Source organism: Crinia signifera, chromosome 8 (genome assembly GCF_055691185.1).
Source record: "Crinia signifera chromosome 8, ASM5569118v1, whole genome shotgun sequence".
Classification (NCBI taxonomy): Eukaryota; Metazoa; Chordata; class Amphibia; order Anura; family Myobatrachidae; genus Crinia; species Crinia signifera.
Genome location: NC_139224.1, coordinates 166397857 through 166422271, shown reverse-complemented (window position 1 = coordinate 166422271; position 24415 = coordinate 166397857). Strand labels below are relative to the sequence as shown.

Sequence of the window (24415 nt, the reverse complement as noted above, 5' to 3'; positions counted from 1 at the left end):
CATTTTCCCAAAGTTTCTTTGGGGACTTTGAACACCCAAGACTTTGTCGGATATTCAGACCGCAGTAATGTTAGAAAACCATCTACCCCCCCTAACCTTAGAGACCATGTCGGATATTTAGACCGCAGTAATGTTGAAAAAAACATCTTTGCAAACACCACCCCCCCCCCACACACCTTATAGAGACCCCAGTGCATGTAAAATAATGGATATTTGTAAGTGATTACCAGACGAAATGTGGATTATGTCACCTTACCTTCAGCATGAAATATGTTCACCATGAATAAGTATTTGAATACTATTTTGAGATTAAAACTTGGAATTGTCATTACTTTACCCATGTGCCCAAGCAGCTACGTTCTCTCATACTAATGATGTTAATAATTGTAAAATTATAGATATAATAATAATAATTAAAAACAGCGCGACTGCGCATACTTCAAATTGGGAACGTTAGGGAGGCTTCAAAACCCTAACCAAGATGGCCACCTTCTTCTGAGAATGTACAGTACCATCTTGTGATTATATAAGGGCACCACTTAGCTCCTGAGAGACCCTGCTATTACTTCTAGTTCTATCCTGCTACAACCGCCCGTATCGCTTGCATCCTGCGCTAACCACATAAGTGTCACTGTCACCGGTTGCTGATCTTTATGTTCTGCACAAGCTCTGCTCCATGCTGAGAGTCTGTGTATGTATAACTGTGAGCTGTACAAATCACATTAGGGCCAGATTCTCTAAGCTTCAAAAGTGATAAAATGGAGAGTGATAAACAGCCAGCCAATCAGCTCCTGCCTGACATTTTTCAAACACAGTCTGTGATATGGCATTTAGGAGCTGATTGGCTGGCTGTTTATCACTCTCCGTTTTATCACTTTTGAAGCTTAGAGAATCCGGCCCTAGGGCGGAATAAACCACCCACAGGTTGAGTACTGGGCTGTTCACTGACTCTGCCGTATTCCAACAAATGCATTCTAAAGAGGGCAGCAGACGTTGCCCATAGCAACTAATCCGCTTATCTAGTATAATATATAAAATACTAGCAACCAGCTATTGGTTGCTTTGGGCAACATCTAAACCTGTCCTCTTTAGAAAGTTTGATACATTTTCCTTATAATTACGGCACCCCGAAAGCATATCGCTCCAGCTAGAGTTTGGATATGGAAGAGTTAATGGGAACAGTGACTGGGGTGCGGGGGTCACCATAATTCCTCGCCGACGCTGATATTGGCGGCGGAGGGGGGGGGGTAGGAGTCATCAACTTGTTATGACCAACTAATCAGCTCCCAACTGTCATTTTTTCAAACCCAGCCTGAAATAAATACGGAGCCGATCGGCAGGTGCGTTATCGGTCTCCACTTTTCAAGGCTTAGTAAATCTCGCCCAAAGTCCCGCACTTCCTGCATCTCGCAGACCATTACATTACCCCCACCCCCCTTGGTCCGCGCCCTACATGTCACTACAGAAAGCAGCACAATAAACTGGAAGCAGGAAAAAAAAAAAAGAAATGGAAGCAAAACTTTCCATGGTTGTAACGGAACACAATGCGCCGTTTATTTCTCTTTACCTTATATATACACAACATTACGGATGACAATCTATTTATAAGACTTTGCCGCTGATAACGTCTCGCTGTCCGGAGCAGATTTGCACAATAAATAAAGTTGCAATCTATTTACGCTGATGAGGACCAGAGGCCGGGGATTGACGGAGATCTGATAACGCAGATGATGTCACCAGGCAGACGTATTATTTTATTTCCATCATGTTTTTGAAGGATTTTTGAAGCTCAATTTTTTTTTTCGCCGCCCGGGGGATTTTCTCTGTTGTGCGGAGCAACGTTCTGCATAGAAAATTCACTCACTTGTCTGGGTTTGATTATTTTGGGACTGTAGACTTGGTAGAGGGGAAAAGTGCAAACTCGCTGGGTCACAGTCTGTAACGTGAGATCACTCAAACTTTCTGAAGTTTTATGGGAACGAAGAGGAAACTTTATACAGTTCAAACGATGGATTTAGCGTTGCATCATGTGAAAACAATTGAGGGACCTTAATCCCGGCTCTAGATTTTAATAACTTGCGTTGCCATCTATCATAGGCAAAAATGAATTTAATTTGGTTGATTTGAAATGTAATTATGTTGACAATACCCCTGGCCTTATTACTGCGCAACGATGGAAGATAATATTTATTGGTATTCAGAACTGGCAGGCCCCGGGCGGTTCTTCATGGTAACGGTAAATAGAAGTTATGGAAAAGTTACTGCTTCTTTCCATTGGGCCGTAGTCAGGACCCGGTTTCTCGGCACCTGCCGTTTGCATTAAGTTGGACAAGGACGCCTCTCTCAGGTGTAAATGTACTAAGATGAGAGTTGCTATGGGCAACGAATCAGAATGTACTTATTTATATATCACCTTCTAGACGGTGGCGTAACGATAAAACCACCAGTTGTGGGAAGGCACTGAGTGAGTGTAAGTGCCGGGGGGCTGCAGGGCTATAGATGCACTGCCCTCCCTTACCCCGCTGCTTACCGCCGGGTGTCTGGCCGGGACCCACAGATCTATTGTCTGCAGTTGCGGCAGTCCTCCTGGCAGGCCCTAACAGCAGACCGTTTTTGAGGGGGTGCGGTATAGGGTTCCGACAGTAGGGGATCCCGACAGTCATTAGCCCGACATCGGGATCCCGACTGGCCGGACTCAGACAGCATGGTAAGCGTAACAAAGCCTCTTGCGGGCTCGCTACCTATTCTATTCTCCATCTATGGGGGTCCTGGACCCCCACGAGGGAGAATAGCCGGTGGCCGTTGGGAACCCGTCTGTCGGTGTTTTAACAGTCGGGATCCCGACGTTGGGTAAATGACTGTCGGGACCCCGTCCGGCACCCTTTCGAGGATGCTAGAGGAGGCCGCGGATCCCGGCCACACTCACTCTGAGCCTCCCCGCGACCGCGCAGTATGCGGGGCCTTTGTTACGCCACTGCTTCTAGAAAATAACAGAATCCCCTCAGAGTCATCTTTTATCTTGTAATAGTCATACTCAGGAGTGTCCCGCAGATTCTGGAGCCCCATAGGCAGCTGCCTGAAATTAGTCAGCCCTAACCCTACTAATCACATTAGCGCGGTAATTGGTGGGTTATACTCTGCAAACTTGGTACATCCCGCCCCTTGTATCTAACAAGAGCCATTTCTCTGCTAGATGTGAGGTAATGTCAGTGCTGCTCTGCAGAATTCTGAGGTAACACTGGGTTATGCGACTTCCCTCACCTTCCTGTCCGCTTGACCCAAGTCTGGTTATTAACATCTCATCTCTGTCATTAACAAGTCATTTCCACCCCCACAGCTCACTGCATGTTTTCTGTTTCTGTGTGAACTCCTGAGACTGTTCTGTGTGAAAATCCCACAAGATCAGCACTTTCTGAGACACTCATACCAACCTATTTGACACCAACAATCAATTACCGTTTCTTCATATTTTTTGGTATGGTTTTTATTCTGAACAACAACTGATCCTCTTGACCATTTTCTGCACGCTTCTGTTAATTGACTTGCAGCCACACGATTGGCTGATCAGATATTTGTAATAAGCCTTTGAGTGCCAAGTGAATTTATCAAAATAGGTGCGAAATTTGCCAAGTCAACATTGGTATTCATCACAATGACCGGTAATGTTACCTTATATAGGAAATATCGTCTTTTTTTCCCCACACATTTTGTACTTGAATGTATATAACAAATGTGACGCTGGCATTTCTAGTGGCTATTTTGCACAAGAGATGTTGCCACTGAAAGGGTTAATAAGCAGGTGTACAGGTGTGCCTAAGTGCCAACAAAGCGTACATTATACACCGAACAGATTGTTGGACTTGCCAATTGAATGATATAATAACTTGAGTTATGTCACGTTACAGATTGGGTGTTAATGCACCAGGATTGCGGCTGGTTCTGTACGGTCAGTAAGATGAATCTCAACAACCATGGGAACAGCTACCACTATAAATATCAGCGTAACATCCTATCTCTAGGAACCTTTCGGAACAACTAATACAGGGGCTGCACCTGCCTCAGTGGTGGAGCTCGGCATGGACAAGCTGCGAGCCGCCCGGTCCATCTGGCTGAACGTTGACATATGCCCCAGAGCACCAAAACACATTGTACTCAACAAAAGGACTTTCCTAATACTTTAAGCAAAGATAAATAATTAATCAGACAGTTTGCCCAAAGCTGGTGGAAAAACACAGATGTTTCAGATATATTACAACATATCCATCAGCAAGTTCAGCTTTCTCTAGGAGTCAGGGCCCGGAATGGATCAATAACTGACGTTGATCGCTTTTAAAACGACATTTTAAGGCTCATGTTCAAAAATATTAACCCTAGCTCATGGCCCGTGTGATATTATATATATATATATATATATATATATATATTAATAATATGAGTGTAAGCTCTGCTGCGACTGGGACTGGGACTGATGCGGGGGTGGGTAAAAGCCGGAAACATAGTAAATGCATTGAAAAAGCCGGAAACCATGTAAAGTGTATTAGAAAAAGCTGGAAATCATAGTAAATGTATTGAAAAAGCTGGAAACCATGTAAATTGTATTGGGTTGGGATCATTGGATAGACAGCAAGTGGGTCAACAAGCATTAGGTCGACACCACTAGGTCGACATGACTGAAGGACGACATGCAGCAATGTTGACATGACTGAAGGTCGACATGTCATTAGGTCAATACAAGCATTAAACCATGTAAAGTGTATTAGAAAAAGCTGGAAACCATAGTTAATATATTGAAATAGCCAAACACCATGTAATGTGTATTAGAATAGCTGTAAATCATAGCAAATGATTGGAAAAATCCGGAAACATAGTAAATGCATTGAAAAAGCATATGCATGTGCAATCTATGGTAAATGGGCCCTGTGTATTGAGCAGCAGCAGCTTCTTGTATATAACATTGGCTAGAGAAAAACAAATATGTTTATTGTATAGGATCACGAACCTGTCAGCTAAGCTGCAAAAATATTATCAAAATCCTACTGTAGGTCGCTGCCTTTTCCGGCTTTTTCAATGCATGTACTATGACTTCCGGCTTTTCTAATATACTTTACATGTATTTACTATTATTTCCAGCTTTTTGAATGCATTTACTATAATTTCCAGCTTTTCCTAATACACTTTACATAGTTTCCAGCTTTTTCAATGCATTTACTATGATTTCCAACTTTTCTAATATACTGGGATACGGTTACTAGCTCTACAAGCAATAGGTCGACATGCCTTAAGGTCGACATGCAGGAAGGTTGATATGGGTTAGGTCAACAGGTCATTAGGTAGACATGGGGAAGGTCGACATTCAAAAGGTCGACATTGTGTTTTTACACCTTTTCTTTTGAGCCGACATGTGCCGACAGGCGGTATTTCATGCCCTACCATTCACTAGGCATGGTGGTAGAATAAAATAGTGTTCCGAGCGCAGCGAGGCACCGCACCCAAAGCATGGCGAGCGCAGCGAGCCCTACGAGGGGACGTGGTGCTAAGTTTCAGTGCCCATGTCGACTGTGTCGAAATTCAGGACAAAAAGAGGTGAAGAACCCCATGTCGACCTTTTGACTGTTGACCTTCCCCATGTTGACCTAATGCTTGTATCGACCTAATGACATACCGACCTGACCCACGTCGACCTTCAGTCATGTCAACATTCCTGCATGTCGACCTTCAGTCATGTCGACCTAGTGGTGTCGACCTAATGCTTGTCGACCTACTTTCTGTCTATCTAACTTCCATACCCAATACAATTTACATGGTTTCCGGCTTTTTCAATGCATTTGCTATGATTTCCAGCTTTTCCTAATATACTTTACATGTATTTACTATGATTTCCAGCTTTTCCTAATACACTTTACATAGTTTCCGGCTTTTTCAATGCATTTGCTATGATTTCCGGCTTTTCTAATACACTTTACATGGTTTCCGGCTTTTTCAATGCATTTACTATAATTTCCGGCTTTTCTAATATACTTTACATGTATTTACTATGATTTCCAGCTTTTCCTAATACACTTTACATAGTTTCCGGCTTTTTCAATGCATTTGCTACGATTTCCGGCTTTTCTAATACACTTTACATGGTTTCCGGCTTTTTCAATGCATTTGCTATGATTTCCGGCTTTTCTAATACACTTTACATGGTTTCCGGCTTTTTCAATGCATTTACTATGTTTCCGGCTTTTACCCTCTTCCGACTGATGCGACTGATTAAATATTCTATGTAGTGTGTGGAAATTGTGTGCACTAATACTAACATAACACTTTCCACCTTCTTATGACATACCAGTGGCATCAAAAGGGGGTACAGGCCACACCCAGCTATCACACACCAAGGGGTGTCACCAAAATGCCGGCTCCTGCTCGGCAGAAAGAGGTGCCGCACTGTAACGTTAACTGCGTAGCTCCTGTCACAGCGTAGGAACCGGCGACGCGGCTAACGCAGTAATCGTGGGCAGCTCACATCTCCGGGACTGAGAAAAACAGGGTTGCAAAGCCACGCCCCCTCTCCCACAAAGTGCAATACCATTGGTCTCTTGGAGCGTGCGCCATACATTGGCCGTCATGTTCACTCAACGTGATTATCGGCCACTGCATACAGAACGCATTGACTTGGGGGGGCCACAGCCTAAGAGTACACAGGTCCCCATCTAATTTTGGGTAGATGTATGAAGCAGTGATCAGGGAGGAGAAGTGAGCCAGAGGAGAAGTGGCCCATGGCAACCAATCAGCGCTGAAGTAACATCTATAATTTGCATACTATAAAATGATACAGAGCAGCTGATTGGTTGACATGGGAAACTTCTCCACTACCTCACTTCTCCCTCCTTCATATGTCTAGCCCAGTGGTTTTTCACAGAAATTCATAAAAAAAAAAACCCACCTTACCCAGAGCAAATTTAACGGACTCTCTGGTTGCTGTGGTACTACAAGTCCCAGCATGCCCTCAACAGCAAAGGCAGGGGCTTGTAGCGCGACAGCGGCTGGATAGCAGTAAACACTGGACTATGTGAACCTAGCGTGAACCTGTATCAGGATTAAGGCCTGTGTGTGCTGGATCAGCTCTCCCCAGATGCAGCCACTGTGTGTGTGGGAATGGGAGAGAGAGAATAGTGTGACGGTTGCTAATTAAGGCAGCGTACACTGCGGGCAGTGTTTGCTGGGGATGTGCGAGGGTTGGGCAGGTGAGCACACACTCTATGGCTGTTTGTCTAGTCTCCTGCTGAACAGGGGTAAATATTAGGCAATGAGCAGGAGGCCATTATTTGTAGAGGTTTTTCATTACAGAGCTGACAGTTATACAATGCTGCATTACACATATGTAACTTGTACACAGCAGGGTGTCAGGATTTCCCCAATGCGATCACAGATATTGTAAGAGGTGGGTGGCGGAATCAGCCCAGCACACAGCTACTGTATATGTAACTGCCATAAGGCTATCCCACGCCAGGGAAATAGATCTGTTACTGCCTGCTGAAACCTGTCCTGTTCTCATACAGTGTACTAATGTGTGTACTGTGCTGTTACGCCATATTCCCTAGTGTGCCACTATAACCTGCAGTACCGGGACAAGTTACATGCTGCGGCCTGTATATATCATCCCCCAGCATTTATTGACCAGGCCACGTTTCATATTAATCCACTGTTCTTAGGTGTCCCCCAGTCTCTACCTAGAGGACATGTAAAAGTCATTAATCACTGATGCACTAGTTCCATCATTATAATAAGGAAATAATATAATAATAGGAACAATGGACGTAACTTGTAACCTTATAATTAAGCTTCAAAAGACAGATACTTAATAAGAAGGCCTGGCCAAACTGTCGCACCCAAGTTGTAGAACTACACATACCAGCATGCCCTGCCACAGTTTTAGCACTCCCTAATAGCAAAGCTGTAGCAAGGTATGCTGGGAAGAGATGTCCAAACGTCTGTGTTTTTAAGAAGCTCCTATTGGCATCGGATTGATCCATAGGGCTCAATCCAAATAACTTTACCCTGCACACAAGTTCGGGGGGAGTAGTCTTTGCAAAGGCGTGTAGTCGTGTACAGATACTGAAACTCTCCCCCCATTTCATCCCTCTCTCAGCCCAGATTTGTGGCTAAATGTAGACTGCGGACAGAAATCCGTAAATCCAGCGGTATCATCAAACGCAATTGCACTCGCCAATAAATCGTGACCAATTGGATTGAGCAGTTAGAGTTCCCTTTAAACAAAATATATACAGGTTGGGTATCCCGTATCCGGATTTCCCAAAAATGAAATATTCAGAAAATCATAGTTTTTTTCTTTGTTGTTGTTGTCCCCTCCACCACCCCCCCCCCCCCCAACCTTGTACACCCTTTTTATACTTACCTCATACTCCGGTGTCCACGGCGGCAATCAGATTAGTCTTCAGCGACATCCCTGGTCCCAAGAATGTATTGCGCGAGTGCGTTGGTGACGACACCGGTGCACTCGCGCAATGTATCTTTGGGACTGGGGTTGCTGCTGAAAATTAATCCAAAGGCCGCCGTGGACGCCAGCGGACATTATGGATGTCAGGGGACCATCGAAGTAGCACCAGGTGAATATGTGAAAAAAAAAAATGGTTTTCCGCAATAATCTCATATCCAAAATGCTCATGGTCCCGAGCATTTCGGATGAGGGATACTCAACGTATCTTTGAATAAGGTACTTATAGATTGTATCACGGGACCCACAGGCCCCCTAATGTAAGTCTCCATTAATGTTTGTCGCTCCCCCATTGTCAAATCAAATCAGGGAATTAATTACAGAAGAAATATTCCCCTTTTCTTTTTTTTTTATGGTGCTTCGAAAAAAAGTTGCGCAGCTATTAATAGTACCGTCTTTCATGCCGGCTAATCCGTAATCCCGGAGAGAGAAGCTGATATTTGACTCTGCGTCCCAGCAACGCCAGAAGCAGGGCAAATTAGGGCAATTTATTCACAAGGTGGCCTCTCTCGATCAATAAATAGGACCTTGTTTAATACGTTTTCGCTGGAGACGTAAATGTAGAGAGATTTTCTTTTTAATTTTCAGAACATGACATTTTAAATGACTAGGGTCTACAGATATACAGTGCGGCACTGTTAGATGCACGTATGATGTCATGTGTAAGGAGGTCCAACGAGAAGACCTTTCATTACTGCCTGGAGCGCAGCCAAAAGTTTTCATTTTTGTGTCTGCCGGAGAAAATTGGGCCGTTTTGTACTCCTGTAACATGATCCCGAATGTAGACAAACTTTAAAAGACAGTTCACAAATCGTATCATCTTCATAAATAATTGATATAATGCCAGAAGGGTTAAATTACCTCTGTGATGCCTCATCCAAAATTAAAAGACTTTAATTTCAAACTTTGTTTGTAAATGGCGCCATCTAGTGGACAATAAACAATATGCAGCCCCAGTCTTGTTTCATTACCCACTGCTGGGCTGTCAAACTTAAGGGTATTTATAGTTTCATATGAGATGTCGTCAGAGATTAACAACACAAGTTTCAGCCCAGTTTCCAAATATCTTTACTTCTCTCAGCCTCTATCCCGTGTACATATATATTGGTAGCGGACACGTTGTTCGGACATACTGGGAAAGACAAAGACACTGAGGGGAAACAGAGGGATTTAGACAAAAATTGACTATTTTGAGGTATGATGGCTCTGGCCTGTTCATGTTATAACCGTGGGGGCTGTGCGGCCTGTTCTTTCTTGTAACTTTGAAAGCTTCAGTGCAATTGTGACAAGAGGAGCCAGCATTACCTGTGTGAAGGGAGAAAGGACATTTTAATTATTTTAAGAAATACAATACTCTGCAGTGATGGCAGCCATATCTCCTCTTTTACAGTAACTATATCTAGAAAATATACACGTTCTGGAGTTTCGGCCACTTACACCCCGTTGATGCAGACAATTTGTGGGTTGAGCCAATAAACCTTAAATTCAGTTTAAATTCAGCAACTGTAGGGATGCCAAACCCGGGGCATTTTTCCAATCCCGGGATTCGGGATTTAAAAATGCTCAATCCCAGGATCGGTTTACCTAATAAAAATCAAAAAGACCCGCCCCCCAAATATCAATATAAATGCCCTCTAACTCTGCCCGCCCGCCACTTCCCTATACCCCTGCACTGTCACTTACATAGAGATGACAGGCAGCAGCAGGACCGACGTCCATCCATCTCCAGTGGCCGGGCGCGCAGGCGGGCAAGTGGCTGAGCGTCCAGGTCCCTGACAGTGGACGGAACGGCATGGCGGCGGCTGGGCTGCGCAGCGTGGCGTGAGGTCAGGGGTCACGCTGCGCAGCCTGGGCGCCGTCATGCCTGTCATCACAGCACAGAACACAGGCACAGCGGAACCAATCGGCCACCGGGGGTCCCGGCCGGGTCAGTACGTAGCAGTCAGCCGGGCAGCATCTGAGCCATTATTCTAAAGTGCTCAGCGATGCCGGCTTTAAAAAAAAAAAAAAAAAGAAGTTAATTTTGCACTGGGGTACTAATCCCGAGATTGAAAGCTTCAATCCCGGGATTCCAATCCCGACGATTTTAGGCCTAAATCCCAAAATCCCGATCCCGGGATTGGCCTCCCTACGCAACTGGCTAATGCATGCACAGCCAAGCGTCACGGAGCACCTCGCCAGTTACTGAACTGCCCCCTATAAGCGCACTATAATAATGCTGGGTGCATAGAAATGTAAAGGTTTCGAATTTACAATTGTTAAAAATATTTTGTTATAAGTTAACAGTGGACTAGTCACAAAACCAATAAATCCAGGCATCCGGGAGAACATTGACCGGGCCACAGCTGCTCTGACCTGCAAGAATCACAGATGGAAAGTGCTGGAAGCCACACAACGCGTTTTGTCGCAAAGACATCATCAGGGGTTCATCGGACTATCTACTTATAAAGTGAGGCTTTTAACGCACCTGCACAAAACATGGCTGCCAGGAAATTCACACCATGTACATCGCTATAGAGGATTACATGACCAAAGTCAAAGAAACGCGTCAGTCACCTAACCCGCCCTCTGTCTGAGGACTCATTTGTCCGCACTGATGCTCCATAGCTGGGATCCTATTGGCTGTGGCCTGGAAGCGAACATGTGACTTGATCGGACAAGTTATTTCATACAATTTGGAATAAGTTATTATATTTATCAGATATAATCCTCCGTCTCCTCACCTGCTTACAATCAGTATTTCATATCATTTCATGATCTTTGACACATTACCGTATTTATACATAGGTAACAACTAAGGCGTAGAAATACTCCTACCCTCCCCCATTTATTAATTTGACCCATTAAATGCTTAAGCGCAGGTAACACAATCGCGGCACAAAGCCGCAGCTGAGAAAGAGAAGGAATTCTAGTTCGGCAGCACCCAGGAGACAATATCCTGGAAACATAAGACAGAAGTCTGGAATGAAGAACTCGTTAAGATTTTATTACAGCTCTGCAATAAAATGACTGCACTGCCTGCGTAACACCTGTATTGTAGGTCAATTACGCCTAATCCATCCAGGTAGGAGGTAAACTTGATTAAACGCCATCCACGCTGTAGAAAGGTGAAAGAACTGATTAAACTATTACACGGGGAAACATTTAGCAGGGAAGGAAGACACAGGTGCACTAATTCGGCAAACTAGATTATTGGGGGTGAGAACGGAATGCAGAAGATGTTACCCTCCAGCCCAGTCATGTGCAGCTATTGAGTGAGCTTTCTATTCTGATCCAAGCACCCCCTATACACATATATGGACATTGCGGTTGTATTATAATCTCTGTACTGGGGAAGCACTAGAAGAAACTAAATACATAAACGCAGTCTTTTAAAATAACCCATTCAGGCAAATGGGAAATCCATGGCGTAGAGCAGGGCTGGGCAACACCGGCCCTCCAGACGTTGATGAACTACACATCCCAGCATGCCTTGCATCAGTTTCAGCATGGCCACATAGCAAAACTAATGCAAAGCATCCTGGGATGTGTAGTTCATTAACATCTGGAGGGCCGGTGTTGCCCAGCCCTGGCGTAGAGGAACTGGTGCCTGGAGCAGCTGAGGGGTGATGTACCGCTTGCCTCAGATCACTGCACCCCCAGATAAGGACCCTCTCAGATCAATGCACCCCAAAGAAGGAGCCTTTGTCCCTTGCATGAGCTGTATTCTAAATACTGTATATGTAAAATGAGTTAGTGTTCCTTATGAGCCAACTAAATTGATGGACCACTGGGTCCATTCAACCCCATGGACACTTGCGCCCCTCATCTCCCATGAAACCGCGCCCCTCATCTCCCATGAAACCTTGCCTCTATATCAGGCATGTCCAAACTGTGGCCCTCCAACTGTTGTGAAACTACTAGTCCCATCATGCCTTGCCACAGTTTTGCTATTAGGGAATGATAAAACTAGGCAAGGCATGCTGGGATGTGTAGTTTCACAACAGCTGGAGGGCCACAGTTTGGACATGCATGCTCTATATAACAGATCACTGGCCTTGTGAGGAATTACTGGTCATTTCCTCTTTTAGGCCCCGCCTGTCAGAAACCGGTACCGGATTAGAAAGATGGCAGCCGGTGCGGCCACCCGGGGGCGCCCACACACTGAGAGGCCTTCATATATAGCTGCATCCCCAGCATGGGGGCCACTGTACCATATGAGAACTGGGGATCTGTGTGGCATAATGTGAACCGAGGGCACTACAGTGCTTATAACACATTATCATTTTTAATACCAATGCCAGCCTATGATTTCGACAATTCTATTGGTAGGGGTACCCACAGTCCAGCCCTGCTCATTAGCATACGGAGACTCCACAGGACCGCCCACTGCGGTCTCTCGGATTACTGGACAGGGAATGCCGCACTTACACTGTATCTCCTCCACCACTATGACGGAGGAGTCTCTGTGCTAACCCACCAGCAATGCGGTAGAGAGATAAGAATGGGGCACAACACCCGCTCCGACACGCGCCCTTCTGCTCTTTTCTTTGGGTAGACCATAGTTCATGGGGGATCACATATCTATGTAGGAGGTCACTGGATTTACCTGAGGGTCTTCGTATATTTTGGGGGCATCCTTCTCGTAGCTGTCTATGTATAGACGAATAGTGGCTCCGGCGCTGCCTGTACCGCTCAGTCTGAAGATGATGCGGGAACCATCGGTAAAGATGAGCCGTAACCCCTAATTAATACAGAAACAGAGGATGTAGAGTAATCGGCCCCATAAATACTGGACCATGGATGATGGGTCAGACCCCCCCCCCCTTCCCAAATCAGGTAACGGCTAGCCCAAATCAGGTGGTGCACTAATAGCCCACCTCTTCAGCATTTATATAACAGAATTGATAATTGCTATAATGAGCATGTGTAAAACATTTCTAGAACCATACATCAGCTCGGGGGATGGAGACGCACCTGGTTTCTGGAAATACTCCCATCTACAGGGTCACTATACTCAAAGTTATCGGCCTTCTCCACTGTGTAGACCTTATCCCCGACGGCCAGATTCTGCCCGATAAACAGGCGGTCGAACATGACTGTTTCTAGGTCTTTCATCATCTTATTGGCTCCGTCTGAATCCACCTCCTCGTAGTCGTATCTGTGGCACAAGGAACGGGGAACACATGGATTTCAGCACATTCACTGTACAGCCGTTTGCAGGAGGAGGAGAAAGAGGAGGAGGAGAAAGAGGAGGAGGAGGAGAAAGAGGTGGAGGAGGAGAAAGAGAAAGAGGAGGAGGAGAAAGAGAAAGAGGAGGAGAAGGGTGGCGACACCTGTTATGCAGCGGCAGTAGTTCCCCTCATGTATATAGACTATCGCAGTGGTAGCCAACCCTAGCCCTCGAGAGCTGCCAACAGGTCACATTTTCCAGACAACCTAGCTGCTGCACAGCTGCACTCATTAATCACTGACACATTTTAAAAGATACACAGATGGAGCTAATTAGCTCACTTGTGATTCTGTGAGGACACCTGCAAAACATGCACTGTTGGTAGCTCTCGAGGACTAGGGTTGGCTACCCCAGGACTATCGCAATGGCGTATTTACCTGGTGAAAAAGTTGCGACCGAATTTCTGCCAGTGGTCTTTCAGGATATCCTCTACGCTCTGTTTGCGTGTTGCAATGATCGACAACCAGGCAAGCACGGCCCAGAGTCCATCTTTCTCCCTGATGTGATCAGATCCTATACAACGAGAGGACAGAGAAATGCGTCAGTGGTTAACCCTTTAAAAAATATATATATTTATTTACACCATACGTGGTTCCAAGAAAAGTCCTAATCCGGAAACTTTAAATATCAAGCGTTCTAGAAAACCGTACAGCTGTGTGCAGTGGAAATGGCCGGTAAGATGTTTGGAAGTAGATTTAGGCGATTGTAAATGTCCAGAAATAACTACACTAAGGGGGTTATTCTGGTTTACTCGCAAAGGCAAATTCCGTCTCAAATGGACAAAACCATGCTGGACTGCAGGTGGGGCAGATGTAACTTGTGCAGAGAGTTAGACCTGGGTGGGGTTTTACTTAAAAGTGAGATCTATATGGCAGTGTAAATATAAAGCAGTCAGTATTTTCCCTGCACAGAAACAAAATAACTCACCCAAATCTAATTCTCTACGCACCTGCTACATCTGCCCCCCCCCCCCCCTGCAGTGCACATGGTTTTGTCCTATTGAGAAGGAATTTGCTTTGCGAGTGAACCGGAATAAAGGCCTAAATGTAATGTGAGTGTAGTAGCTTAGCAGCGAGTTCTGCCCTCTAGTGGTGAATGCTGCTACCAACACCCTACAACACTCCAAGGAAATCTGAGTGCCCTAGGGGAAAGTCATCTGCTTCCAGCCTTATGGTGCCTATACACTTGTGCGATGGAGCGCGATGCGCCTTGGCATAAGAGGTCTGTGCCCTGCCACTGCCCCAGAAAATCTAACTGCGTACAGTTCCTCAGGTCTGGTGTATGGGGTTTCTCGTCAGTTTTCGGCAATTCAGCCCCACACACTAATGAAGCGCGCAGGAAGAGTCCTGTTCTCACTCACCTGTCCCAAAACTTTCCTCGCCGCACAGCGACAGTTTATTCGCATCCATTAAGTTTCCAAAGAATTTCCACCCGGTCGGAGTCTCGTACAATGCGATCTTTGTAGCTTTTGCCACTCTTCCCCAAAAAGAAAAAAAAAACATGAAATAAAAACAGTGGATTATGGCTTTCACAGCTCCGCCAGAACTTTTAAGAGCGCCCAACTGCAATTAAGCACCGGAGTTATTTTTTTTTCTTTTTGCAAAGTGTTTTTTACCTCATAGATTTCTGGTGAAAGCAATGGTTTCATAAGCCAGCGTGACATGCAATAAACACGTCCAGTTTTTTACGTTTTATGGACATAGAAATCCAGAGTTTCTGTTTTCTCAAAACCGCTGTTTTCGAACCCGTTGCCATGGCGACGGTGGGGCGGGAGGTGGCGGATACCGGGGGTGGGTGTGAAACAAGAATTCACTTTATTTTCTATACTTTTAATCTTGATTTTAATATTTATGGAACACGGTCCTCTGACATCACTTGTCTTTAGTTGCTTGGAATCTTTTTTTGCGTTAAAAGGTAAGACTAATTATACAAAAGTTGAAACTGTACACAGCTGGCTCCGAGGGACTCTAAAAGCAGGGTAGGGGGGCCAACCGGAGATCTAACATAGACGTAAATCAAAAGGAAGCTACACCTAAAGCGCAACACTTCATTTATTAAAACTACATGTGTCCTAGCTACATATCTCGAATAGGGTTTTACACAAAAACGTGTGCTGTTGGCGGTACATCGTTGACAATCAAATGCTGCTTCCCCCCCCCCCCCCCCCCCCCCCACATCTTTTCCCTAAACACAATAAACAGATAGTAAATATACTGATGCACACAATGTCATTTATTCACTTGAGATCCTGAGGAGATCTGTAAACCTGCACAGTCAGGCGTCCCTGAGAACTGGAGCTGGGAAACCGCCAAGATGGCTGCTGCTAAGACCAAGCACTGAACGCTGTGTTAGAGCTTTACAGGGTCCTGGCACAATGCTGAATACGGCACAGATTTGTGTGCCGCTGTTGGGAAAGGTCACATCAGCCGACAGTTGAAGGGCTGCTGTGTGAAGGGCCCTAACTAGGGTGTGTGAATGGCGCCGCTTCTGGTAATCAATGCCAGCGATATGTTGGCGGAGACGAGTTACTCCGATAATGACACGCTTGTCAGAAACATCAGGGTCCATCCCTACAATAACAGTAAGTGGAGTTCTACTTGAATAGAAGGCCCTCGTTCCATGATGAAAAAATATAGTAAATCTAAATATAGGTTTTATAGGCCTTAGTCACGCCAGCAATGCACTTACTGTGACTAAAGCTGGATACACACTGATCGATATATCGACTGTTCAATCGAACAGCTGAGATCCAGCGAGCACTTTGGCGGGTGTGCGCCGCCAGAACGTCAAGCACAGACATATTGCATAAGCCCTGCGGCACAGCCAATGGTCAAGGGTCATAATAATTAGCTCCACCTGTGGATCTTGTAAAATGTGTCCATGAGTAATGAATGCACCTGTGCACCTGCCGGGTAACCTGGAAAAGTGAACTGTGTGGGGTCCTGAGGACAGAGTTTGGGAGCCCCTGGTCTACAGTGATGCTGCACCTTTAACACAAGACCACATGGCTCCGGCAGCGGCACGCTAGACTCTACACTCAGTGGTGCTGCACCTCCAACACAAGACCACATGGTTCCGGCAGCGGCACGCTAGACTCTACACTCAGTGGTGCTGCACCTCCAACACAAGACCACATGGCTCCGGCAGTGGCACGCTAGACTCTACACTCAGTGATGCTGCACCTCCAACACAAGACCACATGGCTCCGGCAGGGGCACGCTAGACTCTACACTCAGTGATGCTGCACCTCCAACACAAGACCACATGGCTCCGGCAGCGACACGCTAGACTCTACACTCAGTGATTCTGCACCTCCAACACAAGACCACATGGTTCCGGCAGTGGCACGCTAGACTCTACAATCAGTGATGCTGCACCTCCAACACAAGACCACATGGCTCCGGCAGCGGCACGCTAGACTCTACACTCAGTGATGCTGCACCTCCAACACAAGACCACATGGCTCCGGCAGCGACACGCTAGACTCTACACTCAGTGATTCTGCACCTCCAACACAAGACCACATGGTTCCGGCAGTGGCACGCTAGACTCTACACTCAGTGATGCTGCACCTCCAACACAAGAACACATGGCTCCGGCAGCGACACGCTAGACTCTACACTCAGTGATTCTGCACCTCCAACACAAGACCACATGGCTCCGGCAGTGGCACGCTAGACTCTACACTCAGTGATGCTGCACCTCCAACACAAGACCACATGGCTCCGGCAGTGGCACTCTGGACTCTACACTCAGTGGTGCTGCACCTCCAACACAAGACCACATGGCTCCAGCAGTGGCACTCTGGACTCTACACTCAGTGATGCTGCACCTCCAACACAAGACCACATGGCTCCGGCAGCGGCGCGCTAGACTCTACACTCAGTGATGCTGCACCTCCAACACAAGACCACATGGTTCCGGCAGCGGCACACTGGACTCTACACTGGCTGGAGGCTGGGTTAGAAGATTTACCATTGGCCAGAGTAGGATAAGGGGTATAACACACTTATCTTACCGGTCAAGTGCCCCGCTGGTGGGCATGCTCCTCGCCAATCCACGAACACCAGTCTGCTGGAAGTAGGGGATGCTGAAAATATTGGCAGCGATTACTGCCACCGAGTCAGACGGGTTGACGAAGAAGCCGTTTTTCCCCAAAATCATGTTCCGGTCCTGGAGAGAGAGAGAGAGAGGTATAGTGCATGTGTGGAACAGCCTGGGGCACAGCGGGATATCAGGGACCACAGCCTAACAAGGAGCAGCCCATACAGTGGTACTGGGGTCTCTGGAGCCAACCAGAACAACTCATAATGCAGGATCCAGCTGTAAACTCCACACAGAATCTGTGTATGATGAGCCTGATCAGTGTACAGCGCTGGGTAACATGTAGACACTTTACAAATAAGAATTATTACTGAAAAACGCACTAAAAACACATCTACTGTCCTATAATTATGCTGGTTCTCAGGGTATGGATCATTAGTTCTATAGCAGTTAGGTGGACATGCATTGAGTCGACATGGGTGTAGGTCGACACAAGCATTAGATCAACAGTCAAAAGGTCGACATGGTGTTTTCCACTGTTTTTTTTACCCGAATGCCGACACAATCAACATGGACACTGAAGCGTAGCACCGGGTCCCCTCGCTGCGCTCGGCACACTATTTTATTCTCCCGCCAGGCCCTAGTGGATGGTAGGGCATGAAATACCGCCTGTCGGCACATGTTCGCTCAAAAAACTGTGAAAAACCCCATGTCGACCTTTTGACTGTCGACCTTGCCCATGTCGACCTAATAATGCTTGTGTTGACCTAATGACCTGTCGACCTTTCTGCATGTTGACTTAATGGTGTTGACCCAATGCATGTCGACCTAATGACTGTATCCTGGTCCTCATACACTTAGTAGTGCGTAACATACCGTAATGCAGGGATAGCCAAACCGGTCCTCAGGAGCCACCAACAGTCCATGTTTTCCAGATCACCTGTGCATCTGCAGAATGCGTTGGTTACGAATGAATGCAGCACAGGTTTGAACATGTGACAGTTAGTAATGACTGCATCTGTGCACCAGCTAGGTGATATGGGGAATGTGACAGTTAGTAATGACTGCACCTGTGCACCAGCTAGGTGATATGGGGAATGTGACAGTTAGCAATGACTACAGCTGTGCACCAGCTAGGTGATCTGGGGAATGTGACAGTTAGCAATGACTACAGCTGTGCAGCAGCTAGGTGATCTGTGGAATGTGACAGTTAGTAATGACTACAGCTGTGCAGCAGCTAGGTGATCTGGGGAATGTGACAGTTAGTAATGACTACAGCTGTGCACCAGCTAGGTGATCTGGGGAATGTGACAGTTAGTAATGACTACAGCTGTGCAGCAGCTAGGTGATCTGGGGAATGTGACAGTTAGCAATGACTACAGCTGTGCAGCAGCTAGGTGATCTGTGGAATGTGACAGTTAGCAATGACTACAGCTGTGCAGCAGCTAGGTGATCTGGGGAATGTGACAGTTAGTAATGACTACAGCTGTGCAGCAGCTAGGTGATCTGGGGAATGTGACAGTTAGTAATGACTACAACTGTGCAGCAGCTAGGTGATCTGGGGAATGTGACAGTTAGTAATGACTACAGCTGTGCAGCAGCTTGGTGGTCTGGAAAACAAGGACTCTTAGGAGATCTCGTGGACCAGCTTGGCCATCGCTACCGTGATGCAAAAGACCACCTGTGGCTTTGTATGTTCCCATTTACTAAAATGAGTGATGAGCACCTAAACCGTGCCTCATCTATATTCAAAATGTCAATTTAAATAAAAAAAAAATAAACCTGTTTGGGGTAAGGGCACGGTAGTCTAGTTTATTTCTGGCAAGGTTTTAGGTGGGGTAAGTGGTCGGTTGGACCTCACGGCGGAATGCGCCACACAGAACTTTGCCCCTTATTCTTGGCCTCCTACTGAATGGATTTGGAAGACTGCGTTACATTGGATCCCAGAAGACCTATTAGGTGGGGTTGAGGACCAAGTTGGACCTCCCATTGCTGTACACTGGCCAGAACGGTGACCCAGGAAGGCGGTTCTTGGCATTTTACTGGATGGAATTAGACAAAACATTGATGATTTGTAATAACCGACAGTAACAACCATAAATCAATAACCTAAAACAACGAACAGCAATGGAGAAGGGAAGACAAACAATGCAGAGTACACAAAAGCCTTGGAAGAGCAACACTGATAACAAAAGGAAAACTTTGAACCCTTTTTAATATATTGACAATTACATCAAACTCACAGATACCTTAATAACTGGAAATGTAAACCTGGATACGTCAGACAGTAATTATAAAAATCCCTAAGCCACATCGAAGTTATAATTATTTATTCATATAGTGCCGTATGTCTACACAGCGCTGTACAGAGAATACTGGGGAGTCACATCAGTCTCTGCGCCATTGGAGCTTACAGTCCAAACTGTCTCCTCTACACAGCAGTGTCACCCAGAGGAAACGTGTGCAAGGCGAATGTGGAGCGTACAAACTCCACACAGATAGGACTACATTCTGGAACTGAGCTTAAGAACAATTCTGAATTAATAAAATGCACACACACACATATTATATATATTGTCAATCATGGTGTGCTCTCTTACCCCATCTCCATCGAAGGCTGCCCCAAAGTCGTGTTCCCCTGTCTTCATGGTATCCACCAACTCTGATGCATAAGTTAAGTTTGGGTCAGGGTGGTGTCCCCCAAAATCCTCTAGCGGGGTGCAGTTCACTGCGGAGTTCGCCGGGGCACCCAGTTCTTCACACAGAATCTTTTTCACATAAGGTCCGACAACTGATCAAAGTAAACGCACCAGAATTGTTATTAAGACCGCATATCTCTACTACAGAGGCCATTGTATTGTATAGGAAGGATCCCGACTGTCGGAACCCTATACCACACCCGGACCATCTAGCATGTCCCTCTGATTTGATATTGTGGAAGTGTCATATGGATACCTGTAGGTCCCGCCATGTGGCCTGTCTATCTAAACTTTGGGGTGTGGTATAGGGTTCCGACAGTCGGGATCCTGACGTCGGGCTAATGACGGTCTGGCCCGGTGAATACTGAGGACACAACAGACCGTTCTGCCAAAGCTGCGAAGGAGGAGGATGATGATTATGACTAGAGACAGGATTATATGCAACATAAAAAGCTTGAAATATGCATGCAAATATGCATGAAAAATACTTAAAATATGCATGAAAAGTGTTAAAATATGCTACATTAAATAATAAAAAAGGTACTTTTTAACTTATATATTTAAAAATCAGCATACAATTAGTTGCAAATAAACCTCAAAAATAGGCCCACAACATCTGCAGATGTCTAGTGCTGTACATAGGATTTTTTTCTTCCTGGCTGCTATAGCATACTGCAGTGTCCAAAGCTCTTCTTGCATCAACTACACGGACCCTCATCTCCAGCGCAGATGGTTCAAATGTCAACTTAGCATGTGAGGGCGGTGCAGTGGAAGGCTTCCTCCCTGCACTGCATACTCACTGTGACACTGTCTCTTGGTGTAAAGTCCCAGGCCAGGGGCAGGCAAAGGTTCAGGAGCTTCGTAATGGCATCCGCCCTGACTGACTTTTATCAACATGGATTGGCAGCCTAGAGCACTGTCAGACATAGCGTACATCCAAGGTTCCCCACACTGCGCACATATTGCCCCAGCCTGCACACTTTACCACTACCTGGCCAGCAGCATCAGGGCAAAGCAGTGCTGTGACTCGCGGATGGAAAGGGGACGGGGCCTAAAATATGCACCATCACAAGATTTTAGGTTAAATATGCAATAACCAGTGAGAATGGGCAAAATATGCAAATGCATATGCAAATATATATAATCCTGTCTCTAATTATGACATTGACTCTCAACGCTCGCCACCTATTCTATTCTCGCTCTATGGGGGTCGTGGACCCCCACGAGGGAAAATAGCCGGTGGCCGTCGGGAATCCATCTGTCTGTGTTTTAACAGTTGGGATCCCGACGTCGGGTAAATGACCCCGTCCGGCACCCGATCCGGCATGTCGGATAGTTTACTGGATTGGTCGCCTGCATACAAGTTGCAATTATCCGGCCAATCGACGAGATCAGGCGGATTGGTCAGATACGGATGTATTCTAACACACACACACATAAATGTGTAAGCTCTGTGGGACTCTGTAGCACCGGGCATCTTTTTTTGCAACTCTCCCCTTTAATCTCTTATATATTTGGCTACATCTGTCACTCAAAGTGTGTCTGAAGCTGTAACGCTGGGTGGAGCCTCTGACTCACATGACTGACTCACATGACAGAGAACCAGCCCAGTGAGCCCACAGACACCCTCTGCCTCTCCATGTTACACAGCAAAGACACAGCTACTCACCAGACACACCAGGTGAGCGCCCCACACCTCCATACCTCCCAACATGACCCTCTCCAGGAGGGACAGAATGCTCTGTTTGTGGACTTCCATCTTAATATATGATTGTCATCACCTGTTTTAAACAGGGTAATTGATAAGAAAGGTGTTTAAGCACAGGTGATGGTAATCCATAAATTAAGAAGAAAGTCCAGAAACAGAGCAATGTGTCCCTCCTGGAGAGGGTCATGTTGGGAGGTATGCACCCCCCCCCATTCACGGCAACCCCACGATTAAATGGCACATGTAAAACACTGACATGGCTATGGTCGACAATGAAAAAGGTTGACATGAGTTTTTGAAGATTTATTTTTCACTTTTTCAATGTTTTCATATTCATTCTCATGTGTCGACATGGACACCAATGAAGTGCCACACTTATGTCAACATTTACATGTGTTGACCTTTCTATGTTGATTTTTTCTTGTGGCGATTCGCGGCACCCCCCGGCGACCCCCCCTCCCGCGATTCGCAGCACACCCCCCACAATTCGCGGCGACTCCCGCGATTTGCGGCCCCACCCCGTGACACCCCGCGACCCCCCTCCCACGATTTGCGCCAATCCCCCCTCCCGCGGTTCGCAGTACCCCCCACCCCCCGCGACCCCCCCACCGCGATCCCCCCCCCTGACCCACCCTCCTGTCATTGCGGCAAACCCCCCCACCCCTGCGACTCACCCTCCCACGATTCACTGCAACCCCCCGCGTCCCCCCCTCCCACGATTCGCGGCACCCACACCCCCCCGCGACCCCCCCTCCCGCAATTCACGGCATCCACCCACGACCCCTCCTCCCGTGATTCGCGGACACCCCTCACCTCCTCCCTCCCCCCCACCCCCGCTAGCGATTCACGGCAACCCCAGGATTAAATGGCACATGCAAAACACTGACACGGCTATGGTCGACAATGAAAAAGGTTGACATGAGTTTTTGAAGATTTATTTTTCTTTTTTTAATGTTTTCATATTCATTCTCATGTGTTGACATGGACACCAATGAAGTGCCACACTTATGTCAACATTTACATGTGTTGACCTTTCGGTGTTGATTTTTTCTTGTAGCAATTTTTTTCCAGTTAAAACTATGTGCACGTCAACCTACACATCATCAACCAATTCTTTGTATAATATATAACACCTGTTCTGTTTTACTGTAGGTGTTTTAAGTCAGATCTTTTACTGCTACTATTACTGTTTATGTAAATGCATTCTGAATGACAGCAACATCCTACCATCCTTCTACAAGAATATATAACCAACTAGGTGATTCATCGCGCCCCGTGCCCCCCTCTCCCGCAATTCACAGACCCCCGCGCACCCCCCCTCCCACGATTCACGTCACCCCCCGCACACCCCCCCTCCCGCAATTCGCAACCCCCCCGCCCGCAATTCACGCCCCCTCCCACGCTTTGCAGACCCCCGCCCTCTCCCGCGATTCACGGACACCTGCACCCCCTCCCTCCCTTGATTCACGGCACCCCCCGCGCCCCTCCCACAATTCACGGCACCCCTAAGCCCCTCTTTAGTCCCCCGTATACTCACACACCCCTATCACTACCCAGCTTCCTGCTCTCCTGAACCGTAACTTCCATCACTGGGGAGTCGCTGACGCTGTTTTGCCCACATGCCCCTATCATGCCTCATAGCCCAGCCTCCTGCTCTCATGGACACTAACTCCCACCCAGTAGGAGGAGACACTGACTCAGGGCCACCATCCTGTACTCCTGTACTGCCACACTGGACCCTCACCCACTGGCAGAAGCTGCACAGTATCTCCCACCCTCCTCTTTAGTCCCCCTTATGCCCACACACCCCTATCACTACCCAGCCTCCTGTTTTCCTGTGTCGTGACCTCCGCCAGTGGGGAGCCGCTGACTCAGAAACACCCTACTATACTATTGCACACACACACCTAAACAACACGCACACACAGCCCCCCCACACACACAAATGTCACTGTATCATCCACACTATCAATGTACATCTTACTCTGTAACCGCTTTTTAATTAAACAAAACAATACACACCCCCTTCCACATCATATGCTCTCTATTTAACACATTTCACCTATAACTCAAGTTGCAATACAGGCCATCTTTCATACAATTCTAACCATCTTTCTCATATACAAATGTTCACAAATTAAGGGGGCGCAGCCCCTTACGACGGTGTGAAGAGCGCCCGTAGGGCGCGATGAATCACCTAGTAGCATCTTATTTGTGAAACAGAGCAAATAGGATGCACAAGGAGCTTTTGA

The 24415-nt window shown here is 46.6% G+C and overlaps 1 protein-coding gene across 1 annotated transcript in view; it reads right to left on the bottom strand.

Annotated features, from left to right (window-relative positions):
• Positions 1-9551: 9551 nt before the first annotated feature.
• The window catches only part of PGM1 (phosphoglucomutase 1), a 58868-nt gene continuing 44004 nt past the window's right edge, over positions 9552-24415 (bottom strand). Inside the window, 7 exon segments of the mRNA XM_083157679.1 lie at positions 9552-9805; positions 13089-13223; positions 13457-13640; positions 14090-14225; positions 15073-15188; positions 17731-17885; positions 20357-20547. Of these exon segments, the coding sequence (XP_083013805.1) occupies positions 9716-9805; positions 13089-13223; positions 13457-13640; positions 14090-14225; positions 15073-15188; positions 17731-17885; positions 20357-20547 (1007 nt within the window). The 3' untranslated portion in view covers positions 9552-9715.